Here is a 27,024-nt window from a genome sequence, read left to right as displayed (position 1 = left end):
TCGTCGGATGATTTGGTTTATGCGAAGGTTGGTAGGGTGAAGGTGAGCACCAGGGGGGTTCTGTCCTTGTTACGGTTGGAGGGGTGGGGTTTGAGGGCGGAAGTGCGGGATGTGGACGAGATGCATTGGAAGGCATCTTTAACCACGTGGGAAGGGAAATTGCGGTTTCTAAAGAAGGAGGCCATCTAGTGTGTTCTGTGGTGGAACTGGTCCTCCTGGGAGCAGATACGGCAGAGGCGGAGGAATTGAGAATACGAGGTGGCATTTTTGCAGGAGGTAGGGTGGGAAGAGGTGTAATCCAGGTAGCTGTGGGAGTCGGTGGGTTTGTAAAAAATGGGATATCTGGTCAGCATGGACGGGTTGGATCGAAGGGTCTGTTTCCATGCTGTACATCTCTATGAATCTATGACTCTAAGTGTTGCAGATCCTGTACTTACATAGGAGAAGTCATGGGAAGAGGAGATGATGTGCTGGAGAATGGATCATGGTGTAGGCTGCAAAAATGGCCAAGATCAACCACTGAATTTAAAGGCACCAAGGTGGTTGATGGGAACAAGAGAAAACCTGTCAGGGTTCTGGAAGGGAAGGCAAAGGGTGGACGTATAGAGTTTGTGTAGCAAGAGATATAGTTGTAGCCTCCATAAACCATGGGAAAATGGAAAGCTCAGCTGAGGAAAACTGTAGACATAATCAGAGGGAAAGCTATCCTACGTTCTGAAATAATATTTCATTTTCATGAAAGAGAAAGCATATACCTGCTCATTATGATACTGCAATTTCTGTAATCCTACTTTGACTGCTGCATTCCTTACACTTCAATACAAGTATTTCAACAGTTGTAAATCAGATCTATAGAAATGCAAGTCTATGGTTGTCTTTCACATGGATGGGAGAAAAGATGACTGCACTGGAAGGGATGACTAGGTTGAAAATAAATTGTCAAGTGTTACTTCCTTGAACCACCGAAATCCATTCGGTGCAGTAAAAGTCACAGTACCATTTGCAGAGGGAGTTCCAGAATTTTGACCTATCAAAATTGAAGAAATTACCATATATTTTCAAGTCAGGATTGTGAGAGTCTTTGAGGGAACTTGCAGGTGTTTCTAAGTGTCTTCTGCTGTTGTCCTAGATTGTATTGGTTGTGTTTGCTGGTGCAGCCAGACAAACCTCTGAATTTCTGCAATGCATCTTTGAGATGATGCACAGTACTGCTAATAAGCATTGGTGATGGAAGGAATGAATGTGGATGTAGTGCTAATCAAGTGAGCTGCTTTGCCTTAGTTCATTCATCACCTGCCGCAGACTAAGTAGCTGTGTCTTTTAGGAGCTGACTGGCTTGATCAGTACTGGTGCTATGAGCCACTTTGGTAATGCACATTAAAGACACCCAACCAAAGTACACTCGTGCCTTTGCCACTCTCAGCACTTCCTTCAAGTGGTATTCAATGTAAAGGAGTACTGACTTATCAGCGGGGGTGGGGGGTGGGGGGAAATATGTGATAACTAGGAGGTCAATTTGCTCATGTTTGGCCTGATGCCATCAGACTTCATGGAGTCCAAAGTTAATGTTCAGGATCCTAAAGCAACTCCCTCTCAAATGTATACCACTGTGCCATCAATTCCACTGGCTGTGACCTGCCAGTGAGACTGAGACTGGACATACCAGGGATAGTTGTCGAGGATATCATGTGTCAGGTATGATTCTGAGTATAGCAACCAGTCTATGAGACAGCTCTCCCAATTTTGGCACAAACCTTCAGATGTTAGTAAGGAGAACTTCCAAAGGGCAATAGGGCTGGGGTTGTTGTTGAGAGTAGGATGCTGGAAAAGCATGCTCCTCGTATGCTGCCTGACCTGCTGTGCTTTTCCATTACCCCACTCTCGAATCTGAGCTCCAACATCTGCAGTCCACACTTTCTCCTGACCTTGTTGTTGTTGCTGCATCCAGAGCCAAGACTAATATCAGCTGGAATGTTTAATTTCATTTCATCTGTTTTAAGAAACGTAGGTGTTGTAAATTCGAGGAAAATATTTTCACAGACAGGGCTTTTTTTGGTTACTATAGTTAGTCTTTATACCTCCTTTTCCAAGACCATAACATTATCCATTATCACAAGTTCAGATATTTTCATCTTCCTCCTGGATCAATAAAGTACATCTAGCAAGACATGCATAGCGACCTGAAACCTCTTGTGACAAGCCTGAAGAGAGTTGTAACCTAATGAGGCCCTTAATCATTTGAAGTGTTAGGAATTAGAGAACTCCCCCTTCTATATCTCATGCAAGTGAATGAGTTGTGATGGTCAACAAGAGGTAATGGTGCATTTAAATCAAAAGATAAAAGATCAAATATTACATATGAATAAAAGCTTCAAGGATAGACTCAATAAATGTAATGGGGGCTGGATTTGTCAATTGATATGGCAGTTTTAAATGTGATCTAAATACAATTTAGAGAAGTAATACTTTGCATCTTACATAGTGAAGAGATTATGGCAAACATTTTGCATGTTTAGAGTTTGTCACTCCATTTGTTAAAACACAACATGAAGGCTCCTCAAATGATAAAAAGTGAAGAAAACGTCAAGGTATGGAGTGAAAGCAGGAATATGGTAAATGAGCTACAGGATCAAAGATTATTATTTGAATGACAGAGCAGGCTTGAAGGGCCAAATTAATAATTTCTATTCCTAATTTGTGTTTCTGTACCAATATTTAATTTGTAATTGTAAATGCCTCAAACCGTACATTGCTCTGAAACCCTTTATTTTCTAGTTAAGCATACAGGGTAACCCATTCCAGAGAGAGATTAGATAAACATTTTCTTACAGACAGTCACGAGTATTTGGAGCTCACTTCTTTAAAAGGCTGTTGAAACAGAGGCTTTGAATAGTTTTAAGGCAGACACTGATAGATTCTGTATGAGCAGGAGTGTGAAAGATCATCAATGAGGTTGGCAGGAATGTAGAGTGAAAAGATCAGCAATGATCTTATTAAATGGTAAAGTAGGGCTAGACAGGCTGAGTGGCCTGACAGGCCTGCTCCTAATCCTATATTTCAGCTGACTGCATTCACATGCAAATTAAGATTTATCTTTAATTGGGCAAAGTGCATTTGGAACATAAACACTAGTAATTATAATTAAATTTTATTTTACAATCATTGTCAAATATTACACTTCTGAACAATTTTAAAGATAACTACAACATATTTTAAGTATCACTCACACCTTTCTTCAGGTGAATCCACATGGAACGTCCTCTCTATGACAGTGGTCCATTGCAAACATCGAATTATAAATGTGTTCGGTCTCGGTCGTTCTGTTTTCATTAGCTGGCATTCTGCAAAAAAAACGGTTTATGATTTATCTTCAATTCCACTAGCTTCAACTTCACATTAGTTAATAATGCTCTTCAGTTATTCCCTATACAGTACTGCTATCTTGATAGAAAATCTGAACAGTGATCAGTGACACATATTTTCTCATCTCCAGTATTCAATAAAGACAGTGACTGGTATAGATGACAGAATTCAAAATAATGCCAAATTAACAAAACTTCAAAGTTGTGCACTAACAGTTTAATTTGTTAGAAATCTACACAAAGGCTACAAAAATAGTGTTTAATGTCATACTAAATTTGCATGGTGTTTCAAAATATATCTATTGCAAACAACTGAAGTTCAGATTTTTGTTAATTAGGACAGCACACCTTCTGCACTAGGCATTATTCATATTTACAGTTTAGAACATCAAATTAACACAAATTTCTAACTACAAGTAATTGAGAGTAATTTTAGCCGTCATTCCATACTTATAAATATCGTCCACAAAATTGAACCCTCAGGGTAAAATTAAAGCAATATTTAGAATTTCTTCAAGAAAGCACAAATGGAAAAGAAATTAGCTTTACTCTGGGTATTAACTGGAATGAAGTCCATGACACACTGGATCATAAAATGGCCAAGACCTTCCGAATTCCATCTGAATGGATCTAGTCAATAGTCATCCTATTAAGATTATCAATTTACCTATCAGCAATTATTTTTTAAAAATTCATTCATGGGACAAGGTCATTGCTGGCTAGGCTTGAATTGTTTGCTCATTACTGATTGCCAGGACAGCAGTTTAGAGACAGACTAGATAAGGATGGCAGGTTTCTTCCCTAAAGGACATTGTGATCTGGATGGGCTTTTCCGACAATTGATAATGGATCCACAGTTATCTTATTTCAAAATGGATTTAACCTAAATTCCACTATCTGCAATGGTGGGATTAGAACCTGGGTCCCCAGAATATTACCTGGGTCTCTGGATTAACAGTCCAACAATAATATCACTACTTTTGTTGCCTCCCTAGTATGTCCTACATTATAGGAAGCTAGCTAGGAATTTACTCAGTGCAGAATCAATTTTGGAGGTCACAATGTGCCTTTCTTTTTACAGTAATAACTACAGTATTCCAGCAAATAAATTCCAAAAGCCACTTGGCTAATGATCAAGTTATGGTAATTATTTAAGGTAATACAGAAGAAGAGGTATTTTATTGAAGTTTTTTGTCTTGCACTCATTGGAAGGTTTGCAAGAATACTATGCAAGGGGAAACAACATGTATGAGAAGGGACTGCTGCTTTGTTCCCAATTAGACTCTTTCTGGAGAAGTGCTGTCATGGAGAATGCAACAGCTCGTAACTATAATATTTAGATAGAGGCAAGATCTGTTTTAAATACATAAAAAGGAAAACAGAAGCCAAAGTGAACATAGGCACCTTGGTAAATGAGGCAGGGGAAAATAATAAGGGGGGAATTAAAGGAATGGGCAGAAGAATTGATGCATACTTTGCAGCATCTTCACAGTAGAAGACACTAATAGCATTCCAAAATTACTAAATAGTTAAGGGGCAAAAGGAGAGCAGATAAATAAATACAATAACCAATACTAGAGAAAAAGTGCTAATGAAACTAATGGGGCTAAAGACCATAATGACCCAGGGCCTGATGGAATCCAAGGATATTAGAAGCAGCCAGACAGATTGTGGATGACTGGTAACAATTTTCCAGGAATCCTTAGATTCTGGAAAAATCCCAGACAACTGGCATTTTTCCAATGGAACACTTTTATATAAAAAGGAAAGGAGACAAAAAAAACTAACTATAGGCCAGTTAGCTTGACATCTGTTACTGAAAATGTCTATTGTAAACAATACAATAGCAAAACATTTTAAAAATCATAATATGATCATGCAGAGTCCGATCAGACCTCGTGATGGGGAAGTTATACCTGACAAATTTATGAGAATTCCTTGTGAATGTAACTAGCAGGATAGATGAAGGGGGAGCAGTGCATGTAAAATAATTGGAATTTTGAAAGTTGTCTGATAATGTCACACACATTAAGCAACTTCAGCCCATGGTGTTGGAAGTAGGCATATTAGTATAGATAGAGGACTGGCTAACTAATAGGAGACAGAGAATTGCAATAAGGGGACATTTTCAGGATGAGAACCTATAACCAGTATTGTGCCACAATTTACAATATACATTAATGAAGTGGATGCAGAAAGTGAATATACTATAGCCAAGTTTACAGATGATACAAAAATAGATGGGTAAGCAAGTGGTGAGGATGGCAAAAAGAGTCTGCAGAAGAATATGACAGGTTAAGCAAGTAGGCAAAGATTTTGCAGATGAATTATAATATAGAAAAATGACAGGTCATGTACTTTGGCAGGAAAAGGAGGAGCTGAATATTACTTAGATGAAGAAAGACTGCAGAAAGCTATAGTACAGAGGGAATTGGGAATCCTCACTTCTAAATCACAAAATCACGGATTAACGTTGAATGGGCAAATGGAATGCTGGTCTTTATTTCAAAGGGAATGGAGTATAAAAGTAGTGATGTTTTGGGAAACTGTTACAAGGTACTAGCCAGACTACCCGTTATCTAAGAAAAGAAGAACTGGCATTGGAGGCGGTCCAGAGAAGGCACCCTCGACTGACACAGGGACTGTTGTTTGACCAGATTGGGCCTGTAGTTGTTGAATTTAGACGAATGAGAGGTGACTTTATTGAAACATACAAGTTTGGTATGGGACTTGACAGGGTAGGCAAAGTTTGTTTCCCTTTGTGGGACAGTCCAGGACCAGAGGGCATAATGTCAAAAACAGAGATGTGGAGGATCTCTTCACTCAGAGGATATTGAATCTGTGAATTATTTACCACGGACTCCTACCAAGGATGGATTATTAAATATATTCAAAATTGAAATAGGCAGATTTTTAGTCATTACAGAAATCAAAGGTTATGGAAAACTGCAGAAAGTGGAGTTGAGGATTATCAGTTCAGCCACAATCTCATTGAATGGCAGAGCAGAGTCAACGGGCAGAATGCACATCATTACATAAAGCAAGTATGGTTCAGGTGGAGGCAGGTTCAATTACAACATTTAAAAGGCATCTGGATGGGTATATGAATAGAAAGGAATTAGAGGGTTATGGGCCAAATGTTGGCAAAACGTGACCAGAACAGATTGGGATGTCTGATCGGCATGGTCAACTTGGACTGAAGGGTTTATTTCCATGCTGTATGACTATGACTTAGCAGGTCTGGCATCACTGGACCTAAAGCATCAACTCTGATTTCTCTCCACAAATGCTGCCAGAACTGCTGAGTTTTCCCAGCATTTTTTGTTTTTCATTCTGATTTTCAGCATCTGCAATTCTTCCAGTTTTTCAAAACATCAGATCATAGAATCCCTACAGAGTGAAACAGGCCCTACAGCCCAACAAGTCCACACCGACCCTCCAAAGAGTAATTCACCCACACTCTTTCCCTACTACTCTACATTTACCCAAGACTAATGCACCTCACTTACACATCCCTGAACAGTATGGGCAATTTAGCATGGCCAATTCACCTAGCCTGCACATCTTTGGACTGTGGGAGGAAACCGAAGTACCCGGAGGAAACCCACGCTGACACGGAGAGAATGTGCAAACCTCACACAGACACTCGCCCGCGGCTGGAATCGAACCCGGGTCCCTGGCGCTGTGAGGCAACAGTGTTAACCACTGAGCCACTGTGCCTTTTCTTCACAGTTCAAATTTAGCTAAACATGAATTAGCATAGCTAACAGGCGAAAAAGAAATAGGAAATATATACAAAATAATGTAATTCTCAATGGTGTCGAGGAACTGAAAGGACACAGAGTGAAGATTTTAAAAACTACTGTGGAAAATCTCAGAGGGCAAGTGAAATTCTGATTTTTACATAGACCATTTAGAAGATGCAGCATAATTACAGGCCATTAGGTCGACTATTCTGCCAACATTGAAACTTTACACAAGTCCTTCCTGCCCACACATCTCATCTCAGTATATGTATTTTTTTTCACACTGCCATTAAGTTTCCTATTAAAAGTAAAATTATTTTCCTCAACCACTTCATGTGATACAGGGTTCCACATGCTAAGTACCCTGAAGAAAGAAATGTACCATCATTGTACTTCTGGATGCATTAATAAACATTTTGTATTTATTTTCTTCAGATCCACCCAATCAATCCATTCACAATTTTAAAGTTCAATATGCTCAATATTTTCTAACAGTTTTTAGCTTTCACATCTGATATCATCCTTACAAATTTTTCTGCAATTTCTCCAGTGCTTTTATCTTTTTACAGCATGCAGATGTGAACTGCACACAATACTAAAAGAGCAACCTGACCAAGGTATTATACAACTTTAAGTACTTTTGAATTACATACCCTAGAAACACAGAATACAAATGTAAGCTGATGACATTGAACTTTATTGGTTAATCAATAATTGAATACCACATAAATTTGCATTCAATTATAGAAGAATGGGAAATGAGAACCATGGGAAATGTACAATTTTTGTGACCATTTCGAGGACACATACAGGTTGAAACAGTGTATGTAGCAATGGCTATTCAAATTAAATTTATGTAAAGTAGTACACCTTGACAATAAGAATACAGATTTAGTTGAAAAGTTCACAAAATGAATATTACTGATAACAGACTGGGAGAATCAAAAAACCTTGTACTAAATATATTAGTGCAAAGAATTATTGAAGGGTAGATATTCAAAACATTTAAGAAAAAAGAAGAGAAACTATTGCAGGTACACAATCCTTTATCTGAAATCCTTGAGGCCAGTTGTTTTTTGGAATTTTTGGGATTTCGGAATAAATGACATTTTCACAGTGAAATAAAAAAAAATCACCCAACAGCAGACACGTGTGAATAGTGCGAGCACTGAGACACAACTGATGTCTGCTGAGTGACGTGGTTCGAATGGGTGTGGAGTTGGGTCACCTGCTCGCGCGCCAAAATGATGCTCCACACTCCATGAAAACAGATTTGGAGATTCTTGGATTTCGGAATTTCGGATATAGGATTGTGTACCTGTACATTGAATCTAGAAAGATCTGATCATCAGTAAGTGAATGCATAATTAGATCGCAAAAAAAAAATCAGGTCTGATAAACCGTTTTATTCCCCTAATGTACCTTAATCAGCCAAGACAGAAATACAGTTTGCCCACAATAGTGACAATGACTAATCTGAAGCAACCTAATCCAATCTGTTGATCCTAATGAGTTGGTTAGACCATGACAAAATTCAAAGGCAGCAACATGACTGGAGAAAACATTTCAAATTATATTTAGATTTCCAGTTATCTCATCTTTGAATACAGTGCACCATTAAGAAAAACAAAACAGGAACACCATGGTTCCTATTTTACATAGCTGCATTTGATACTTTTTTTTAAATGCCTTCCTGTAACCCTTCATACAGTGAAAGTTAGTTTGGGAAGTCCAATAGACTTTAAGAATTTTAATCACAAATACTTAAAAACCACATTAAGGATTTCAATACACTCAGGAGTTGTGAAATGTTGCCTTTACTTAGTGTAAATATGTTGGCCTCAATGTTTTCCCTTGCCTTTACGAGTTCCTCTTTCTTAGCTATCACAGTAAGCCACAAACCTATTTTTTCTCCCATACTGCCATTTTCAGGTGTTTAAGAAAATTTATTTTTAATAAGTACATAATTCTTAGTTAGACTTAGTTTTAAAAACCATTAAGCTCACCAGCAGTCATGCGGGTAGCTCTTACATAACGTGATGGTTGCGTTCTTGTGCAACCCCACATTTTAGAAAAATCGTGCTTCAGAAACAGCGCTTAAAGTGTTGGCAATGTAATCGCCTTACAGTCAACACATGTTTTAAAAGTTCGCACTTTAGAAACAGTGTCCCCAATTTGTAAATCGCGTTACAGTGAATACATGTTAATGAAATGTGAATTATAGCAGAATGACCTGTATCTCAATTCACAATTTAAAAAGGACAATATTATAACTGAAAAAAGAATCTGTGATGGAAGTTTGATCTCAGCTGAATAAATTTAAAATACTATGGTCTGAATCTTACATTATTTTGGCTTAGCATGAGTAGCATCAGATTTGGAGGAGTGAAACTCGCCATGAGACCGGGCAGTTTTGTCACCATATTTTATTAAACTCATCACATAAATTGCCACTGCCAGCCAAATGGAGAGAATCACATTGGATTTCTGTCCCATCTTACCACACACCGTTCCCGAAAGAACTTACTCTATCACCAGACATCCATCATAAGACTAATATCCTTGTGCACATGCCATTGTCAAGAACCTGCATTATATTTCGGGAAACATTGGGAAGTGGCTTTTGCTCTGCTCATAACTGGACAGATTTGGCTGAAGAGGGCAAGTTGCTACTGAGGGACCCGGACGTTCCATTGACGGGTAGTGCACAAGTAATACTGTCCTCTTTCGAAAGAATCGAGGGAGGAGGTCGCATCACTGCATGTGCCTGCCTGGTCAGTGCCCTGTCCGGGGTTCAGAGGACCGGACAGCAATGCCAAAAGAAGATCAGCGACTTCTCTGTACTGCCAGAATGATGTTATATTCTGCAGTCTGCTACTTCATACTCATTCTATCTTTGCCTCTGCATTCACCTCCCACGAAGACTTCTGTGCTAACACACCCACTCTGCTGCATGGAACATCATCTGGAGCTCATTTCCCTTAGCACCCCCACACCCCCACCCCACCAATCTTTCCACAGCACTAATCCCTGTGTTGCCTTTTATCCCTCAGGACACTTCATCACTTGCCCACAGGCACCAGCACTAATAGCCATGCTATTCATTTGTATCTAATCCATTTGCACCATTATGTTGTTACGACACAGAGTAAACCCTCCTGCTTAATTTAAACCAGCAACACAGAAAAGATTTATCCCATGCAGTAATCTGTGAAAATTCGAGAGGCCAAGAACTATTTAAAGTAAAAATTAACAACTTTATTTCTTAATGCATAACAGAGAATAATTAACTAACAACTATTTAGAACTCGTCCGATAAAAGCCCCCAATAAGATTTACCAAAAATTCAAGATTCGAGAGGCCAAGAACTATTTAAAGTAAAAATTAACAACTTTATTTCTTAATGCATAACAGAGAATAATTAACTAACTATTCAGAACTCGTCCGATAAAAGCCCCCAATAAGATTTACCAAAAATTCAAGCTTTCAAAACCAGCCAGCTGTCAAATCTTCTATGTGGAACTTCCTGTTTTCTTCTTCTTAGGGATTATGCTTCACAGGTCACGCATTAGTAAAGGTACCTGTTAGGAGAGCTATTTTTTGGGCAGTCACTACATGCTGGTGGCGTGGCAGTTTTCCTCCTAACTGTTCAATTTTCCCCGGTCTTATATCCCTAAAGCATTGGATTGTGTCATTGGTTTTTAAGACTGTCCATATACTAAATTCAAACTGGACTGGAGTTTGGTATTTCATGGGAGTATAATTTAAACTGATTTGCCTAATTCAAATCTGTTTTTGTCTCCAGGCAACCAGCTACCCTAGTAACCATATGTTACATTGTATCTTATTCAGAACACTTGGTGCCGTCAGGTCGTTCTGCTAGCTTTTAACTCTCTTAAAGGTACAGTACACCCACATCTTCATAACAATGTCAATAAAGGAAAAGAACACCCTCAACAGAGTACAGTGATGATGAACTGGTGAGGGTGGTTCTGATATTAGAGTCTTTACCCACCTACAAGGAGCAGATACTCGCCCTGGCTGGACAGGACTGAAACAGTCCTGTGGGGATGCAGAGTTATCCATGTGCCAGCAAATGAGTAAATACCACTTGCAGTAACACTAAAATGTTGACATTTGCCTAGTGCAGTGTGCTGCATCAGGCATTGCTTCTAACTATTGGAAACACCTCCTGCCTCTTCAGTGTTACAGCTGCAGCCAGTATGCCGAGTGCCTCAGCCAAGCAACAACCATTTTCTCCTGAAGAGACCTCAAACTCAGAAGAAGACATTGTTCAAGCATGCAGGAACCATTGGCAAGGCTACCATTTGGACTCCGCACCAATAGTGATAACGAACGTTTGGTGGGTTCGACAGACAAAGGGAGTGTGCGATGGGAGGGTGGTCCCAGAGGATCTTATATCCACTGTTGCACATATGAGTGAAAGAGAATTACCCCAGGCCACAGGTACTTGAAGTAGTGCCAGTGGCCAGGCTCCTTCAGAGCCCATGGCAGAAGACTGTGTGGTTCCAGCAATGAGGAACTTCATGGACCTGTTGAATGATGAACAGGATTAGCCAACATTCTGAACAATATGACTCTCCGTGCTGAGAATCAGGAGCGATGCAGCTAATTTAGTGACCATCTGGCTGTCTCAATCAGCAGTTTGGCACTTACAATGGAGACAGACCCAACCCTCTTGGATGTTCAGGACTATCATTGACAAAGCAACGGCAAGACAGATGCAGGGAACCTTGGCTACTGTCCAGGTGCCCCATGCTCAGTGGAGATTGGGCAGCTGGAGAACCAGCCACACTCGGGTAGACTCAAAGAGACTGCAGAGGTGGCTAGGCCCTCGTTGTCCATCTTGCTCACCCCACTCTAATCCTTGGAAGTTCAGATTAGGAAGTGACACCTTGCCTCAGGCATGATGACTCTTGTCATGCTGGCCCTTCTGAACAAAAGCATCCCAGTATCGGCTCAAGAAATATTCAGGGCTACTGTGAAGCAGGGGTCCACAACCTGATCTGCGCAACAGGGGAGCTCAGTAATGTGGAGCAGGAAGAGGAGAATACAGGTTTGAGAGAGTATGGGGGTTAATGGCTGACACTTAAGTACATTGTTTGGGTTTGTAATAAAGATTTGTTTTTCAATGGTCATGTGGTCCCCAGTGTAGGGCCTGGGTGTTTAATTGCACCTGAAAACATCACTCCGCAGTCACCAAGGATGAAATATAGTTAAGTATACAATGAGTTCCAAAACATCATGTAGAAGCAGGATTAGCAATGTATTTACTTGACACCTTAGGTCCCTTGCCATTTAACATTGCCCAGTTTTTGGCTGGCTAATTATGCAGTAATGTCTATTTCAGGCAATCACCAAGCAGTGATGGTGTCAGGAAAATGTAACGCAGTAAGAGTCAGTGCCGCACAATGGCGAGAGACCCTACAGTCTACATGCTCGTACCATCAACATCTCATGTATACAATGCCAATGTTCTTCCTTTGAAGGCTCAGTGACCAATTGTACATGCAGCTCCTTCCCTTACACTTAGCTCACTTACCCCTCCCAACTTGACTAGCCAGAATCGGCCAACACCTACACAGACCTCCAACTGGTGGACGCACCTTTCCCTGGTGTGCTTTGCTTCACAAATTTGATATTGCAGAGTGCAATGTCAGGGCATAGCATAAATGCCAGGTGGGTACTCATTGCTCCTTAAAAGTTAGGTGGCAGTGACATTGGTGAAAGAGGGTTTGTGTCTGGTGTTAATGGATCATGGCTTGATCTGCAGTTTGGCCAATCATTTGAGCAAGTGGCAAGCTCAATCCGGCATTGATTTCCAAGTGAAATTTTTCCCCGATGGCTAGTTGGACTTTTAACAGGTTATTTAACAAGCAATGTGGAGTATCAATTGGGAACCTGCAATGCCACTGCGACAGACTTGCTACACAGCTTAAGAAGGCAGGGGCTGCTGCGGCAGGACAATCTCATGTCAAGGTGATAATTCCATCTTATTCTATTATACATCTCACCATAGCCCAAGATGTTCAGTTGCTTTAAGAATGCACTTCTTATTTTCATTAAACTATTAATAGATAGATAGAATACAAACTACCAGTAGTACATAATGTAAAACAAATAGAAACACAATACACAATAGGATATTGAAAAAGGCTCATGTCCTCCCGATTCATTAGGGCTGGTTTTATGGTTTTGATGAGGCTTATAATGCTCACTATTATTTACTTGCAAATTTGGCATCAGTATCTGCATAAATTTAGGTAAATTTAAGTTTCTGGAAGTTTCTGTCCCATATGTAATATTGTTCTAAAAGACTCTCAAACAGTATGTAATAATTAGAGTTCACAAACATATTGAATGGTGCAATGTTCCTGGACCTTCCTCATATAGAGGCTGACTAAACTCATCAAAAATATTAGACATTGGCTATTCAATGTAGGTGAAAATGTGTTGCTGGAAAAGCACAGCAGGTTAGGCAGCATCTCCTGTTCCTTGGATGCTGCCTGACTTACTGCGCTTTTCCAGCAACACATTTTCAGCTCTGATCTCCAGCATCTGCAGTCCTCACTTTCTCCTATTCAATGTAGGTACCTAGTAACAGTGTAATAATTTTTTAATTAAAGTCAAACATCCTCTCTTGAACTGAAAAGTGCAATTTACAGTTCTGGAGTTTCATTCCTTCAGTTTCTAATTGTTAAAAATTATTTATCTATTTCTCCAAGCTTCGATGCGATTTTTCTTTCCTTCTATTATTTTCTACTTTTAATATCTAATTTGACATCAAAATGACTGTACAATCATTTACTGGTTTAGGTTGTGCTAGCAATTAACAACTCTTTGGTTTAATTGATTAAGGGAATGCAAAGATTTAAAGCCTGTAGAGGGTGTTATGCCATTTGGATGTCTAGCTGTCAGCAATTTACCATGTAAAACACTGAAGAAATTCCAGGGACAAATGCAGATTTAACGGATGAGAAACACTACTCTTACTTACTGCTCACAGCAAAAATAGAGCTTAGAAGGTAGTAAAACACCCTAAAACAGTAAAACAAAATATTTCAAGAGATCCTGGCATAACTGTTCGAAGTAAAACTTGGGACTTCTCCAAAGGGATATCTTTTAATGGTTACTTCACATTACAACTTTGCAAAGTGGGAAGACGCAAACCTATCGAAAACTAGAATAACAATGGACTCATTCTCGTGAAAAATGTTCTCCAGTCGAGAACATAGAATAAAGTATCACTGTGACATGGGGGCTGTCACTGGTGTTAAAAATAAAAGGGGAGGACATATTTTCTGTAATTCTGCAAATATATTGTTAACTAACAGTATTCCAAAATTACAAAATAACTAAGGAGCAAAAGGAGTACAGAAACTAAATACAATAATTATCCCTAACAAAAGATGCTGGGGCAACTAATGGTGCTAAAGATTGATAAATCCCCTGAACCTGATGGGATGCATCACAGAATATTAAAAGTACCAGTTACAGCAATAGTGGATGTGTGGCAGTAATCTTCCACAAATCCTAAAGTCCTGGAAAACTCCTAGAGAATTCAAAAACACATTTATTTAAAAAAAGGAAGATGTAAAAAAGGTGATGAGGGCAAAGAGGCGGACATGATCTATATGGACTTCAGTAGGGCGTTTGACAAGGTTCCTCACGCTAGACTGGTTAGCAAGGTTAAATCTCATGGAATACAGGGAAAACTAGCCATTTGGATACAGAACTGGCTTGAGGATAAAAGACAAAGGGTGGTGGTGGAGGGTTTGTTTTCAGATTGGAGGCCTGTGACCAGTGGTGTGCCACATGGATCAGTGCTGGGTCCACTGTTTTTCATCATTCATATAAATGATTTGGATGTGAACATAGAGAGGTATGATTAGTAAATTTGCAGGTGACACCAAAATTGGAGGTGCAGTGCACAGCAAAGAAGGTTACCTCAGAGTCCAGTAGGATCTTGATCAGAAGGGCCAATGGACTGAGGAGTGGCAGATGGAGTTTAATTTAGATAAATGTGAGGTGCTGCATTTTGGAAAGATAAATCAGAGCCGGGCTTATACACTTAATGGTAAGGTCCTGGGGAGTGTTGCTGAACAAACAGATCTTGGAGTGGAGGTTCATAGTTCCTTGAAAGTGGAGTTGGAGGTAAATAGCATAGTGAAGGCAGCGTTTGGTATGCTTTCCTTTATTGGACAGCGTATTGAGTACAGGAGTTGGGAGGTTGTGTTGCAGCTGTACAGGACATTGGTCCGGCCACTTTTGGAATATTGCGTGCAATTCTGGCCTTGGAAGGATGTTGTGAAACTTGAAAGGGTTCAGAAAAGATTGACAAGGATGTTGCCAGGGTTGGTGGATTTGAGTTATAGGGAGAGGCTGAATATGCTGGGGCTGTTTTCCCTGGAGCATCGGAGGCTGACGGGTGACCCTCTAAAGATTTATAAAATCATGAGGGGCATGGATAGGATAAATAGACAAAGTCTTTTCCCTGGGATGGGAGAGTCCAGAACTAGAGGGCATAGGTTTAGGGTGAGAGGGAAAAGATATAAAAGGGACCAAGAGGCAACTTTTTCACAGAGGGTGGTGCGTGTATGGAATGAGCTGCCACAGGAAGTGGCAGAAGCTGGTACAATTATAGCATTTAAAAGGCATCTGGCTGGGTATATGAATAGGACTGGTTTAGAGGAATATGGGCCAAGTGCTGGCAAATGGGACTAGGTTAGGGTATCTGGTCGACATGGATGAGTTGGACTAAAACGGCTGTTTCCGTGCTGCACATCTGACTCTATAACTACCTGTATTCATTTAGATACACTAATATCTTCCAGCTCCATGCGCAAATAACCACTGCGGTCGTACTCTTTCCCAAGTTGTCCTTTTACCTTAATGTACTTGGAAATTAATTGAAGATTTTCCTTTATTTTACCTGCCATTATTCTTTCATGCCACCTTTTTGCTCTCCTAATTTCTTTTTTATGTTTCCCCTTACACATTTGCAGTCCTCTAGAGCTTCTGCTCTTTTGAGCCCTCGGTATCTGTCACAGGTCATCATTTTTCTCTTGAGCCAATCCTGTACACGTAGTTCTCCCATAACACCATAGTTGTGTTCCAGCTAAACTTCATTTAATAGAAATAATGGCGCCTACGTGAAAAGTGGGGTTGGGACAGACTGGCAAAAAATATCACTCACGATCGCTCAAAAATCACCCAAAAGCCTGAATGAAGATTGAAATCATATTTATTAATCGAACAAAAGCAAATATGACACAGTATATTTTAAAATGTAAGAAAGCTGGTCTCTGTACTGTACTTCTCTCAGAAAATTTCTGTCGTCAGCTGACATCGGCGCATGCGCAGTATGTCACGAAGACCAGCCCTGAGAATGCGCATGTGCAGAACGACACACGACCAACACCGACATCGCACTCGCGCAGAATGGTACGGCGATTCCAGCTCGAACATCAGCACATGCATGGAACAGCACAATGACCAGCACCAACATTGAGCATGCGCAGAAAGGCACAAACACCGGCACATGCACAGAATGGGAGATGCCGGTGTTAGACTGGGGTGTACAAAGTTAAAAATCACACAACACCAGGTTAAAGTCCAACAGGTTTAATTGGAAGCACACTAGCTTTCGGAGCGACACTCCTTCATCAGGTGATAGTCCCCCTGATGAAGGAGCGTCGCTCCGAAAGCTAGTGTGCTTCCAATTAAACCTGTTGGACTCTAACCTGGTGTTGTGTGATTTTTAACAGAATGGGACAGACTTTGACGCATGCGCAGAATGGCGTGGAGATTTCGGTGCAGATATCGGCACATGCACAGAACAAAGCAAAAGACCAATCCCCGCTGGAATCGCAACATTGCCGACTGAGTTGTGTTCTCGAAATTACTGTTCCCTAATTCTTCAGCAAAGTTGTACCTAAATCGCACTGACGAAATGCGCATTATCCCAGAACTACCTGTATATCCATTGATATCTATGGTTTTCTGGATTTGTTGGTCCCAGCTTTTTTTTATTGGAACATGTTAGCCTTGCACTCTCCCAATTTCCTTCTTGAATCTGACACAAATTTACATCAAAGTATCTGCTCCCAATCTGCACTGGCCAAATCGTATCAGACCTCACTAAAATCAGCTTTCCCCAGTTTAGAACTTTGATTTTAGGTTCAACCTTGTCCTTTTCCATAACAATCTTGAATCTTGTTTGCTGTCTGCAAAATTATCCCCTACTAATGTTTCTAACCACTTCAATACCTAAAATTAAGTTTAAGACCACCCCTCTCTTCTAAGGTCTTCAATATACTGCCTTAAAAAGCACCTCAGATGCATTAAGAACTCTGCTCAGTCTAAATCTTTCACACTATGACTATCCTAGTTAATTTTTTGGAAGTTGAAATTCCCTGTCATCAATACTATTACAACTTCAGAAATTTGCCTACATATCTTTTCTCAGACTCTTTGGAGAAAGGTCAAATTCAGAAATCTATAGTTTGAGAATCTTTGACTGTGGGATAGAATCTAAAAATGTACAGTCAACATATCAGGAGTTTCATGTTTATTTGCAAGGAGTGGCAGAAGTTTGTAACTCTTCCACAAGCATATTACAAAAAGTACCTTTGAAATGGCATCAAATAGCATGTATTAGTTTCCAATTTTAACTCATTAATAGCTTAGTTAACATAAATACCAACAGTTATTGGGCAAAGGCAAATTAATATGAAGATAGATCATAGATCAGCCATAATCTTACTGAATGACAGGGCAAATTTGAAGGGGTAAGTGACCAACACCTTTATTTTATGTTCTTAAAAGTGTGCGTTAGTTAATGCTTTGTTTACAGCAAAATAATAGTCTGCATTTTGGAGTCAGCAGCAAAGCAACAGTTGCTGATCTCAATGAAAAGTATCCACTTAGATCCAGCAATCTCTGTCGTGAGAGTTTGTGCTTTACTGATGGCAGTTTAAACCTGGTGTCATGTTTTAACATGCAGCAATGATGTCATCAAGTAATGATGTAACGAGCATGTAAGCCACCAATCACCATACAGTGGGAGAACCATACAGCACAGAAACAAACCTCTTGGATCAACTAGTCCATGCTGACCAGGTTTCCTAAACTGAACCAGCCCCATTTGCTAGTGTTTGACCCATATTCCTCTAAATTCTTCCTATCCTTGGACCTGTCCAAATTTCTTTTAAATGTTGTAACTGTAACCAGCTCTATGACTTCCTCTGGCAGCTGGTTCCATATATGCAACACACTGTGAGTTTCCACTCAGGTCCCTTTTAAAGCTTTCTCCTTTCATCTTAAACTATGTCCTCTAGTTTTTGACTCCCCTACCCTAGGGAAAAGACCTTAGCCATTCACCTCACCTATGCCCCTCCTAACATTATAAACTTTTATAAGGTCATCCCTCAGCATCCTGCACTCCAGGGAAAGTTTTGCTCTGATTTGTCTTACCAAAATGTAATACCTCACATTTATCTGAATTAAACTCCATCAGCCATTCCATGGTCCACTAGTCCAGTTGATCAAGATCACGTAGTATTCTTAGGTAAACCTTTTCACTGTCCACTACACCAGCAATTTTGGAGTCATCCGCAAACTTAATAATCATGCTTCCTGTGTTCTCATTCAAATAGTTTTATAAATGATGAATGATAGTGGACCCAGCACCATGAGGTATATTTTCTCATTCCAAAAATCTGTTTCAGTGACATAATGTTATGCCTGGCAGTTTCACTATTGTCACTATTAAATTCAGCCATCAAGATACAATTACTTTATGCTGTAAAGCAGAAGGTAGCAAATTAAATTATCTGCATACTGATAAATGCAAGCAGTATAGCATAAGATATACCTTTCCTAGCACCTACTGTGTTATCTGAAATAACAACGAAAGTAAGTAAACCACCCAATTGATCAGCTCTGTTAATATTGGATTTCTGTGGATTGCCACCTTGCTGTGGGGGAGAGGTTTGAGTGTTCCATTAATCCCGACAGCAACGCTATCAGCAGTTCTCAAGTCCTGGTAGTCACCCATGATGATAAGATGAGAAGGGAGGAACCAGACAAAACTCAATCCAAAACAAGTCCTCAACAGCGATTCAAGCAGAAGATATTTGCACGATATGAACGGCTGTGACAACAGATGAAGGCTGTAGGCAGAGATCCCGAGTTATTGAGTTTTTCTTGCCCCTGAATTGAATCTACTTTCAGTCAAGAACCATGTATCTGCTATGTATGTTCTCCTTAAACAGTTAGACTAATATGTAATTTTGAATTACAGAATACATTTGCTGCACACTAGAAAAAAGTATGGCAAGGAAGGATAAGATAATTAAGAATATTTACCTTAACATCAGTAAATTTGTATAAACAGAACACCAAGTGATAACATTCATGGCAGCTCCTTTCCGAAATTAAACAATGTTTAATTCTGACCTCAGAACGAAATTTGGTATCAATTAACTTCTCTCCCGAATTATTATCCTTCACTTTTATCTGTCTAGTTCAGAACATGCAGTGCTTTTGTTAACTTTTGTGTTTGTGACAGTAATGCCTTTGTAAACCTGTGTATAAAAATAGTCTGTTTTTGATAGTACGACGGAGTAACCTGCCAGGACTCTTAAAAGAAGAGCAATTTCTATTCTCCTGGATTCATAGAATCCAGTTAGCTTGACTTATAGATATCATTGTTATATTGTAACAGTGATGCTATTAGTAAATGAAGGGAATGATTAAAATTAAACTAAACTGTAAGAGTCTTTTTATTCCAGACCACCAAAGGGTACCATCTCCAGGACGAACCACGAGAAAGGCTTACAGATCCATAGTCCACAATGGATTCCCTGAGCCATCTCAAATTTGTACTTTAACATTTGGTGCAGCGAGCAGGGTTCCAACAAGGGCTACGTTTGAGTGAAACTGGAAAAGAGGAGCTTCACTTAAGGGTCAGACTTGAGGCCAATGGGCCCACAAAGTAAGATTATACCTTGATTGCTCTCAGTCTGCATCTTTGTGATGCTTCCCCCATTTCACTCTCACAGTACCCTGACGGAACCCAAAATGAGATTGTTTAAATAGGTACTAAAAACAGAAACTGTCAGGGTTTTAGAAGAATGCTTTGCAGAAATAATTAGTCTTGTTGTTCATTGTCGGGTTGTTATCTTCTAAAATGTTCATTATGTGTGCGAGAGAGAGAGAGAGAGAAAACGAGACAGAGCGAAGTTTAACCTTTTGAAATTCGTTTTGGATGCACATTTGCTTGTTGGTGAGTGAATGTTTGTGTTTTGTGATGGTGTTTTATATTTTGTGGGGTTGGTGTCCCTGTGTTTTGTGGGGTTAGAGACCCTGTGTTTTGCGAGGTTTGAGCCCCTGTAGTAATTGGGATTGCAGCCCCTGTAGATCAGTAGTTTGTGAAGGTTTAAAGTAAGTAGGATAAGTATGGGTAGACTCTAGATAAGACAGAGGACAAATGTAAGTCTGTATTCTAACTATGAGAAACAATTAAGGGAAATATCAACCACAGCTACTCAACAGAATAAGGATTGGCCTCTAGGAGGCACACATGATTTACATCTACTCATTAAAATTGAACAAGGGATTTGGAAAAAAAGAAAGGGAAGTAAGCAGAAAGAAGCCATGTCAGCGTAGAAAAGTGTAGCTAGGGAAAAATGGGAAAAATCCATGCAATCAACATGAAGACAAAACTGTACTAAAAGGGGAATTAGTCCATTAACTGAGGAAGGATCTGAACTAAATTGGACAGAACTAAAATGCAAATGCAAAGCGAATGATTTAGAAGCAGAATTGAATTGGTTAGGGAGAAAATATTTTTAAAAATAAAAAAGGACAAAGACTGTTCCTTATACCCCACCCTCCACTCTCCCAAAGACCCATTACTAAAGAATCCTGATCCACCTGCGGATGAGAAATGGGACACTGATTCGGAGGAGGAAATATTTTACACCTCCCATCCTGTCAGCCGACCTCCTCCGGCTCCCCCCTCAAAACTCACCTACAGTACGACCAAGACAAACACGCTTCATAAAACAAAAAGTCGCCCGAACTCCCCTCCCTACTCTGAGGACGAACATGCCAAGGCCCATGCCCTTCCCCCAACTGTTCAGCTAAATAGGGATTCAGCTTGTCACGACCCCATAGTCCACCGCACAAGGAGTCAATTAAAATTAAAATGTGGAAAAAACACTCAAGGAACTCCTTTGATTTTCACTGCCCCTATACTAATAAATCCCAAAGACACTGATGAATTGCAATCAAATTTTCAGGACCTTAATATCAGTCTTTGCAATCATTCTGATGTGGGAGAATCAGAGAAATTTCCCAAATAGAAGAGTTCCTAACCCACAGGCCCTAAATCCGGGACAAGCCAAAATTGTGGATCTTTATCAACCAAGGAAACCTCAGGAACTCTGAACCACTTAAAATAAGGCTCCAGATTATGGCAAGAATCCTGAGGGATTTGTTAATTACATTAATAGAACTAGGACCATTTATAATGCTGCCTCCCAAGACCTACTTCACCTCACAGAATGCACCCTTTCCCCTGGGCTGAGTTCTTAGAAATTTTACAATGTAATAATCATACCCAGCTTGTAATCCAGCACCAGGCCAAACCTAACAGACCAGATTGGATTATTACCTATCTCCACCAAACACTGTATTATGCAGTTGATGTGGGTAAAGTCTTAACATGTAAACCCAGCTCAGGCGAAGGGGCTGAAGAGTTCCTTACCCATTTTAAGGAATGCTATGGCGCTTAGTCTGGTGGTGCTAATTACTCACAAAGGCGATCACCCAATTTAATGCCCTATGTATGACCGCCTTATCTGATCAGGTAGAGAAAGATACTAAAACCCACAACATCCACCTGCAAGATGCCAAGGTTGCATAATTCAGCCGAGAGGTTTGTTACTTCTGGGAACTAAAGGATCCTAACAATAAGGCTACCATCAGCAAGGTCAAGACAGAACTTGCCCAAACTACAGGGGCCAAACCTAAACTCAGGATTCAAAATAGACCTTTCCGTCTGCAAGATCAGTCAGGCTATCAAATGGAACCCTCATACTGTCATCTAATATGGCAGGACAGTTGGACTGGTACTATGCATTCACAACATCCCAATGGACCTTGGGGTCGTCCTATGAATATTCCCTAACAGTCCATGATGCCCCTTACTCCCTATACATCCTCTTACTACTCTTCACCGCCTCCCCCACACCCTAAAATCTCCCAACAATCACACGTTTGTTTCAATTGTAATCAACCAGGACACTGGTCCAAGAACTGTCCTTTCCCAAAGCAGCCCCCGGTTGATTGCCAGAGTGGAAGCAGCTGGCAACCTCTTGGTCGCCCTCTCCAGGAACCTCATCAGGTTGCCCCTTTTACAGCACAAAACCCTTTTTCATCATTGACACCTGTGCTGCAGCTGTTCTCGCCCAGCAATATGGTTCCTCTTGACGCCCTGTTGCATTTTATTCTACTAAGCTTGACCGTGTTGCTCAGGGTATGCCTTCCTGCAACTATATTCTCAAACTATGGTAGTGGTTCTTCTTCTATCTCTCCAGAGGGTAAACACATGTCAGGATATGCGATTGTCACTTTCTCCCATTCAATAGAAGCTTATTCTGTTGATCCATCCTGTTCTGCCCAGCAAGCTGAACTTCTTGCTCTCACCAGTGCCTGTATGCTTGCTAAAGAAAAGTCAGCTAATATCTATACTGATTCCTGCTATGCTTTTGGATGTGCCCATGGTTTTGGTCAAATCTGGCAGCAGCATGGCTTCCTTGCCTCATCAGAAACCCCTATACTCAACGCTGCCTATGTTGGTAATCTCTTCAGTGCTCTCAATTGGCAATTATCAAATGTTCTGCTCACTCCTCTGATGCTTTCGATGTCAGTAAAAGCAACAACGCCACTGATGCGGCTGCTAAGAAAACAGCTTTTGAACAAATGACAAATAGGAAACCAAAGGGAATTTCTCTTATTTCCTCTTCTGATACCCCGACCATGCCTGACCCAGAACAAATGTGGACACATCTGGGGGATGCCTCTGATGAGGAAAAACAAAAATGGATGAACCATGGTTGTTAAGTAACGAGTTACAATAAGCTTTGGGTTACGCCGGGAGGACAGACGTGTCTGCCCGACTCAATTTTGCCTATTCTAGTTGATTATGTTCATACCCATACGCATGTAGGTAAGGAGGAAATGGTGAACAGAATTCTCCAAACTTGGTGGAATCCCCACCTGCAAGAAAAAGCAAAACAAGCAGCTGCAAATTGCCTAATTTGTCAAAAGCATAATCTCAGGAAGGAGTAAAGTGTCCAAAGGTGAAACTCCCTTGCCAAGTGCACTTTTTGATACTATCCAGTTAGATTTTATAGAATTACCTAGATGTCATTGTTATAAGTATTGTTTGGTGATAATTGATGTATTTAGAAAATGGACTGAAGCTTATCCCTATACTGACTGCACAGCAACAACTATTTGTAAAATTATATTAAGGGAAATCATACCCAGATTTGGAATACCAGTACGGTCTCTTCTGTGTGGAGCTAAACAAGGCACTATATAAGAGTTTGAATATAAATCAAAAATTCCATTGTGCAAACCATCCCTGAGCAGCAGGAATTGTAGAAAGAGCCAATGGGACCTTCAAAGGTCAGCTAAGCAAGTTGGTAGAAGATACAGGCCTTAATTGGCTGCAATTACTCCCAATTGCCCTTTTTAATATAGAACATAGAACATAGAAAAGTACTGCACGCAAAAGGCCCTTTGGCTCATGATGTTGTGCCGAGGCTTAATCCTAAAATAAAATAACTTAACCTACGCACCCCTCAGTTCACTGCTATCCATGTGCATGTCCAGCAGTTGCTGAAATGTCCCAAATGACCCTGCTTCCACCATCACTGCTGGCAATGCATTCCATGCATTCACAACTCTCTGCGTAAAGAACCTTCCTCTGACTTCCCCTCTATACCTTTCTCCTAATATCTTAAGACTATGACCCCTCCTGCCAGTCAATCCTGCCCTGGCTGTTGACTCTATCCATGCCTCTCATTATCTTGTCTACCTCGAAGGTCACCTCTCGTCCTCCCTCTCTCCAAAGAGAAAAGTCCGAGCTTAGTCAACCTCTCTTCATAAGGCAAGTCCTCCAGTCCAGACAGCATCCTGGTAAACCTTCTTTGCACCTTCTCTAAAGCCTTTGTATCTTTCCTGTAGTAGAATGACCAGAACTGGACACAATATTCCAAGTGTAGTCTCAGCAGGGACTTGTAGAGCTGTAGCAAAACCCCGCGGCTCTTAAACCCGATCCCCCTGTTAATGAAAGCCAAAACACCATATGCTTTTTTAATAAACCTATCCACTTGAGTGGCAACTTTCAGGGATCTATGTTCTTGAACACCAAGATTCCTCTGTTCCTCCATACTGCCAAAAATCCTGTCTTTAATCCTATACTCAGCATTTGAGTTCAACCTTCCAAAATGCATCACTTTGCATTTATCCAGGATGAACTCCATCTGCCATTTCTCAGCCCAGCTCTGCATCCTGTCTTTGTCGTACTGCAGCCTGCAATAGCCCTCGATACTATCGACGGCACCTCCAACCTTTGTGTCATCTGCAAATTTACTAACCCACCCCTCAACCTCCACATCCAAGTCATTTATAAAAACTATGAAGAGCAGAGGACCAAGAACAGAGCCCTGCGGGACCCCACTCAACACTGACCTCCAAGCAGAATACTTTCCATCTACAACCACTCTCTGCCTTCTGTCCGCCAACCAATTCTGAATCCAGATAGCCAAATCTCCCTGTATCCTGTACTTCCTGACTTTATGAATGAGCCTACCATGAGGAACTTTATCAAATGCCTTGCTGAAATCCATGTACACCACATCCACTGCTCGACCTTAGTCGACCTGTCTTGTCACCTCCTCAAAAAATTCAATACGATTTGTGAGGCATGACCTGCCCCTCACAAAGCCATGCTGACTGCCTTTAATCACGCTATGCGTTTCCAAATAGTCATAAATCCTATCCCTCAGAATTCTTTCCAAAATTTTGCTGACCACAGATGTAAGACTGACTGGTCTGTAGCTGCCAGGGATTACCCCATTACACTGCCTGAAAAGAAGAACAATATTCGCCTCCTTGCAATCCTCCAGTACGACTCCTGTGGAGTGTGAGGAGGCAAAGATCTTTGCCAATGACTTAGCAACCTCCTTTCTCACTTCCCGGAGCTGCCTAGAATAAATCTGGTCTGGCCCTGAGATTTATCAATCTTAATGTTTGCCAAAATTTCCAGCACATCAATTTCATCAATCTTGAGCTGTTCAAGCCTGTATCCAGCTCCTCAAAGTTCTCATTGACCACAAATTCTCCTGTCAATCCGTCTAACTATTGAGTCCCCTACCACTAGCGCTTTTTTATTCTCCCCCCTTCCCTTCTGAGCTACAGTGCCAGAGACCTGACAACTATGGCTTTATCCTGGTAGGCTGTCCCCACAGCAGTATCCAAAACAGTATGCTTATTGCTGAGGGGAAGGTCACAGGGCATCCCTGCTCTGATCGTTGGTTCCCTTTCCTCCCCCTGACTGTAATCTAACTGTCCTTGTGTCTGAGGAGTGCCCACCTCCCTCTACATCCACTCAATTTCTCCCTCAGCTTCCCGGATGATCTGTGGTTCATCCAGCTCCATCTCCAGTTCCCTAACTCAGTTTTTGAGAAGCTGGAGTTGGGTGCACTTCCCACAGATGTAGTCGACAGAGACATGTGAAGTGTCTCTCACCTGCCACATTCTGCAGGAGGAACATGCATCTGCCCTAACATCCATATCCCGCTATCTGAAAGCCCATACTGGACAAAGCAAAGGAAGAGAAGAAAGAAAAAAAAAAATGAGAAAACCTGAAAACTTACCGAGTTTACAGACGCTTAGTAAGGTTAGAGGTGGTGGGGGGGGAGGGAGGTTCTACGGTGTAGGGTCTCGGGTTTAGATCTCACCCACTTAAAACCTTCCCGGCAGACCTCGTTTCTCTCCGCCCTCTCGCCTCCCTGCTCTGTTCAAAAAATTTGGTTTTTTACTCACACCCAGAGCAGTCCTCCGTTCCTCCCTTGCACCTCTCAGCAAATGGAAGCCCCGATGCCTGAGGTAAGTATTTTAAACTGCTATACTCACCTTCCCAGCAGCCTCCATTCCTCCCTCACATCTCTCGGCAAATGAGAACCATGACACAAAAAACAACGGGATTCTCGGCGGCTGAACTGATATATGGAAAGCCCCTGAGGACTCCCTGGTCTGCTCCATTAACTGCCGAACACCCTGTTGATGTGCATGTCAAGGCAGAAGAGATGCACAAGTACTTAATTAAGCTAACCAAAGCATTGCAGTCTTATCATCAACAGGTCAAAGAAGCCTCTTGAGTATCAGGGAAGGAAGAAGAAAGAGCTGCAACATTTAAAGACATTAACCCTGGTGACTACATACTATTGGAAGACTTTAATCGTGAAAAACTGGGCCCCTGCTGGAAAGGCCCTTATCAAGATCTTTTGACAACCGAAACTGCAGTAAAGGTAGCTGGACGTTCAACATGGTCTACAAAGAACATGGCAAGGTTGTATCACCCTCACAGTCTTAATGTTAGTACTGATACAGGCATCCAATGAAAATCCAACCCAAGTACATGCTCCCAGATGTAACCAACATATCTCAGACCGGCTAAAACTCCAATGTGACTGTATAAATGAAACCTGTACTAATACCATTGGAAGTCATGAGTGCAGCTCCCCAGCTGAAACTCATTTAAACTACTCACATTGCGTATCCAAACATCACTCTCAATCTTAGTCATCCTCACA

At 40.8% G+C, this 27,024-nt stretch overlaps 1 protein-coding gene across 6 annotated transcripts in view; it reads right to left on the bottom strand.

The window, feature by feature from the left end:
• The window catches only part of LOC122552657 (RAC-gamma serine/threonine-protein kinase), a 482,101-nt gene that overhangs the window by 191,461 nt on the left and 263,616 nt on the right, over positions 1–27,024 (bottom strand). For all 6 annotated transcript variants that reach the window (XM_043695471.1, XM_043695470.1, XM_043695472.1 and 3 more), the window contains one exon: positions 3,230–3,341. In XM_043695471.1, coding sequence (XP_043551406.1) covers positions 3,230–3,341 — 112 coding nt within the window. The remainder of the gene's footprint in view (positions 1–3,229; positions 3,342–27,024) is intronic.

The sequence above is a fragment of the Chiloscyllium plagiosum genome, chromosome 9 (genome assembly GCF_004010195.1).
Source record: "Chiloscyllium plagiosum isolate BGI_BamShark_2017 chromosome 9, ASM401019v2, whole genome shotgun sequence".
In the NCBI taxonomy this organism is placed as follows: Eukaryota; Metazoa; Chordata; class Chondrichthyes; order Orectolobiformes; family Hemiscylliidae; genus Chiloscyllium; species Chiloscyllium plagiosum.
The sequence above is the reverse complement of the archived record's forward strand: the minus strand, read 5'-3'. Positions and strand labels throughout refer to the sequence as shown.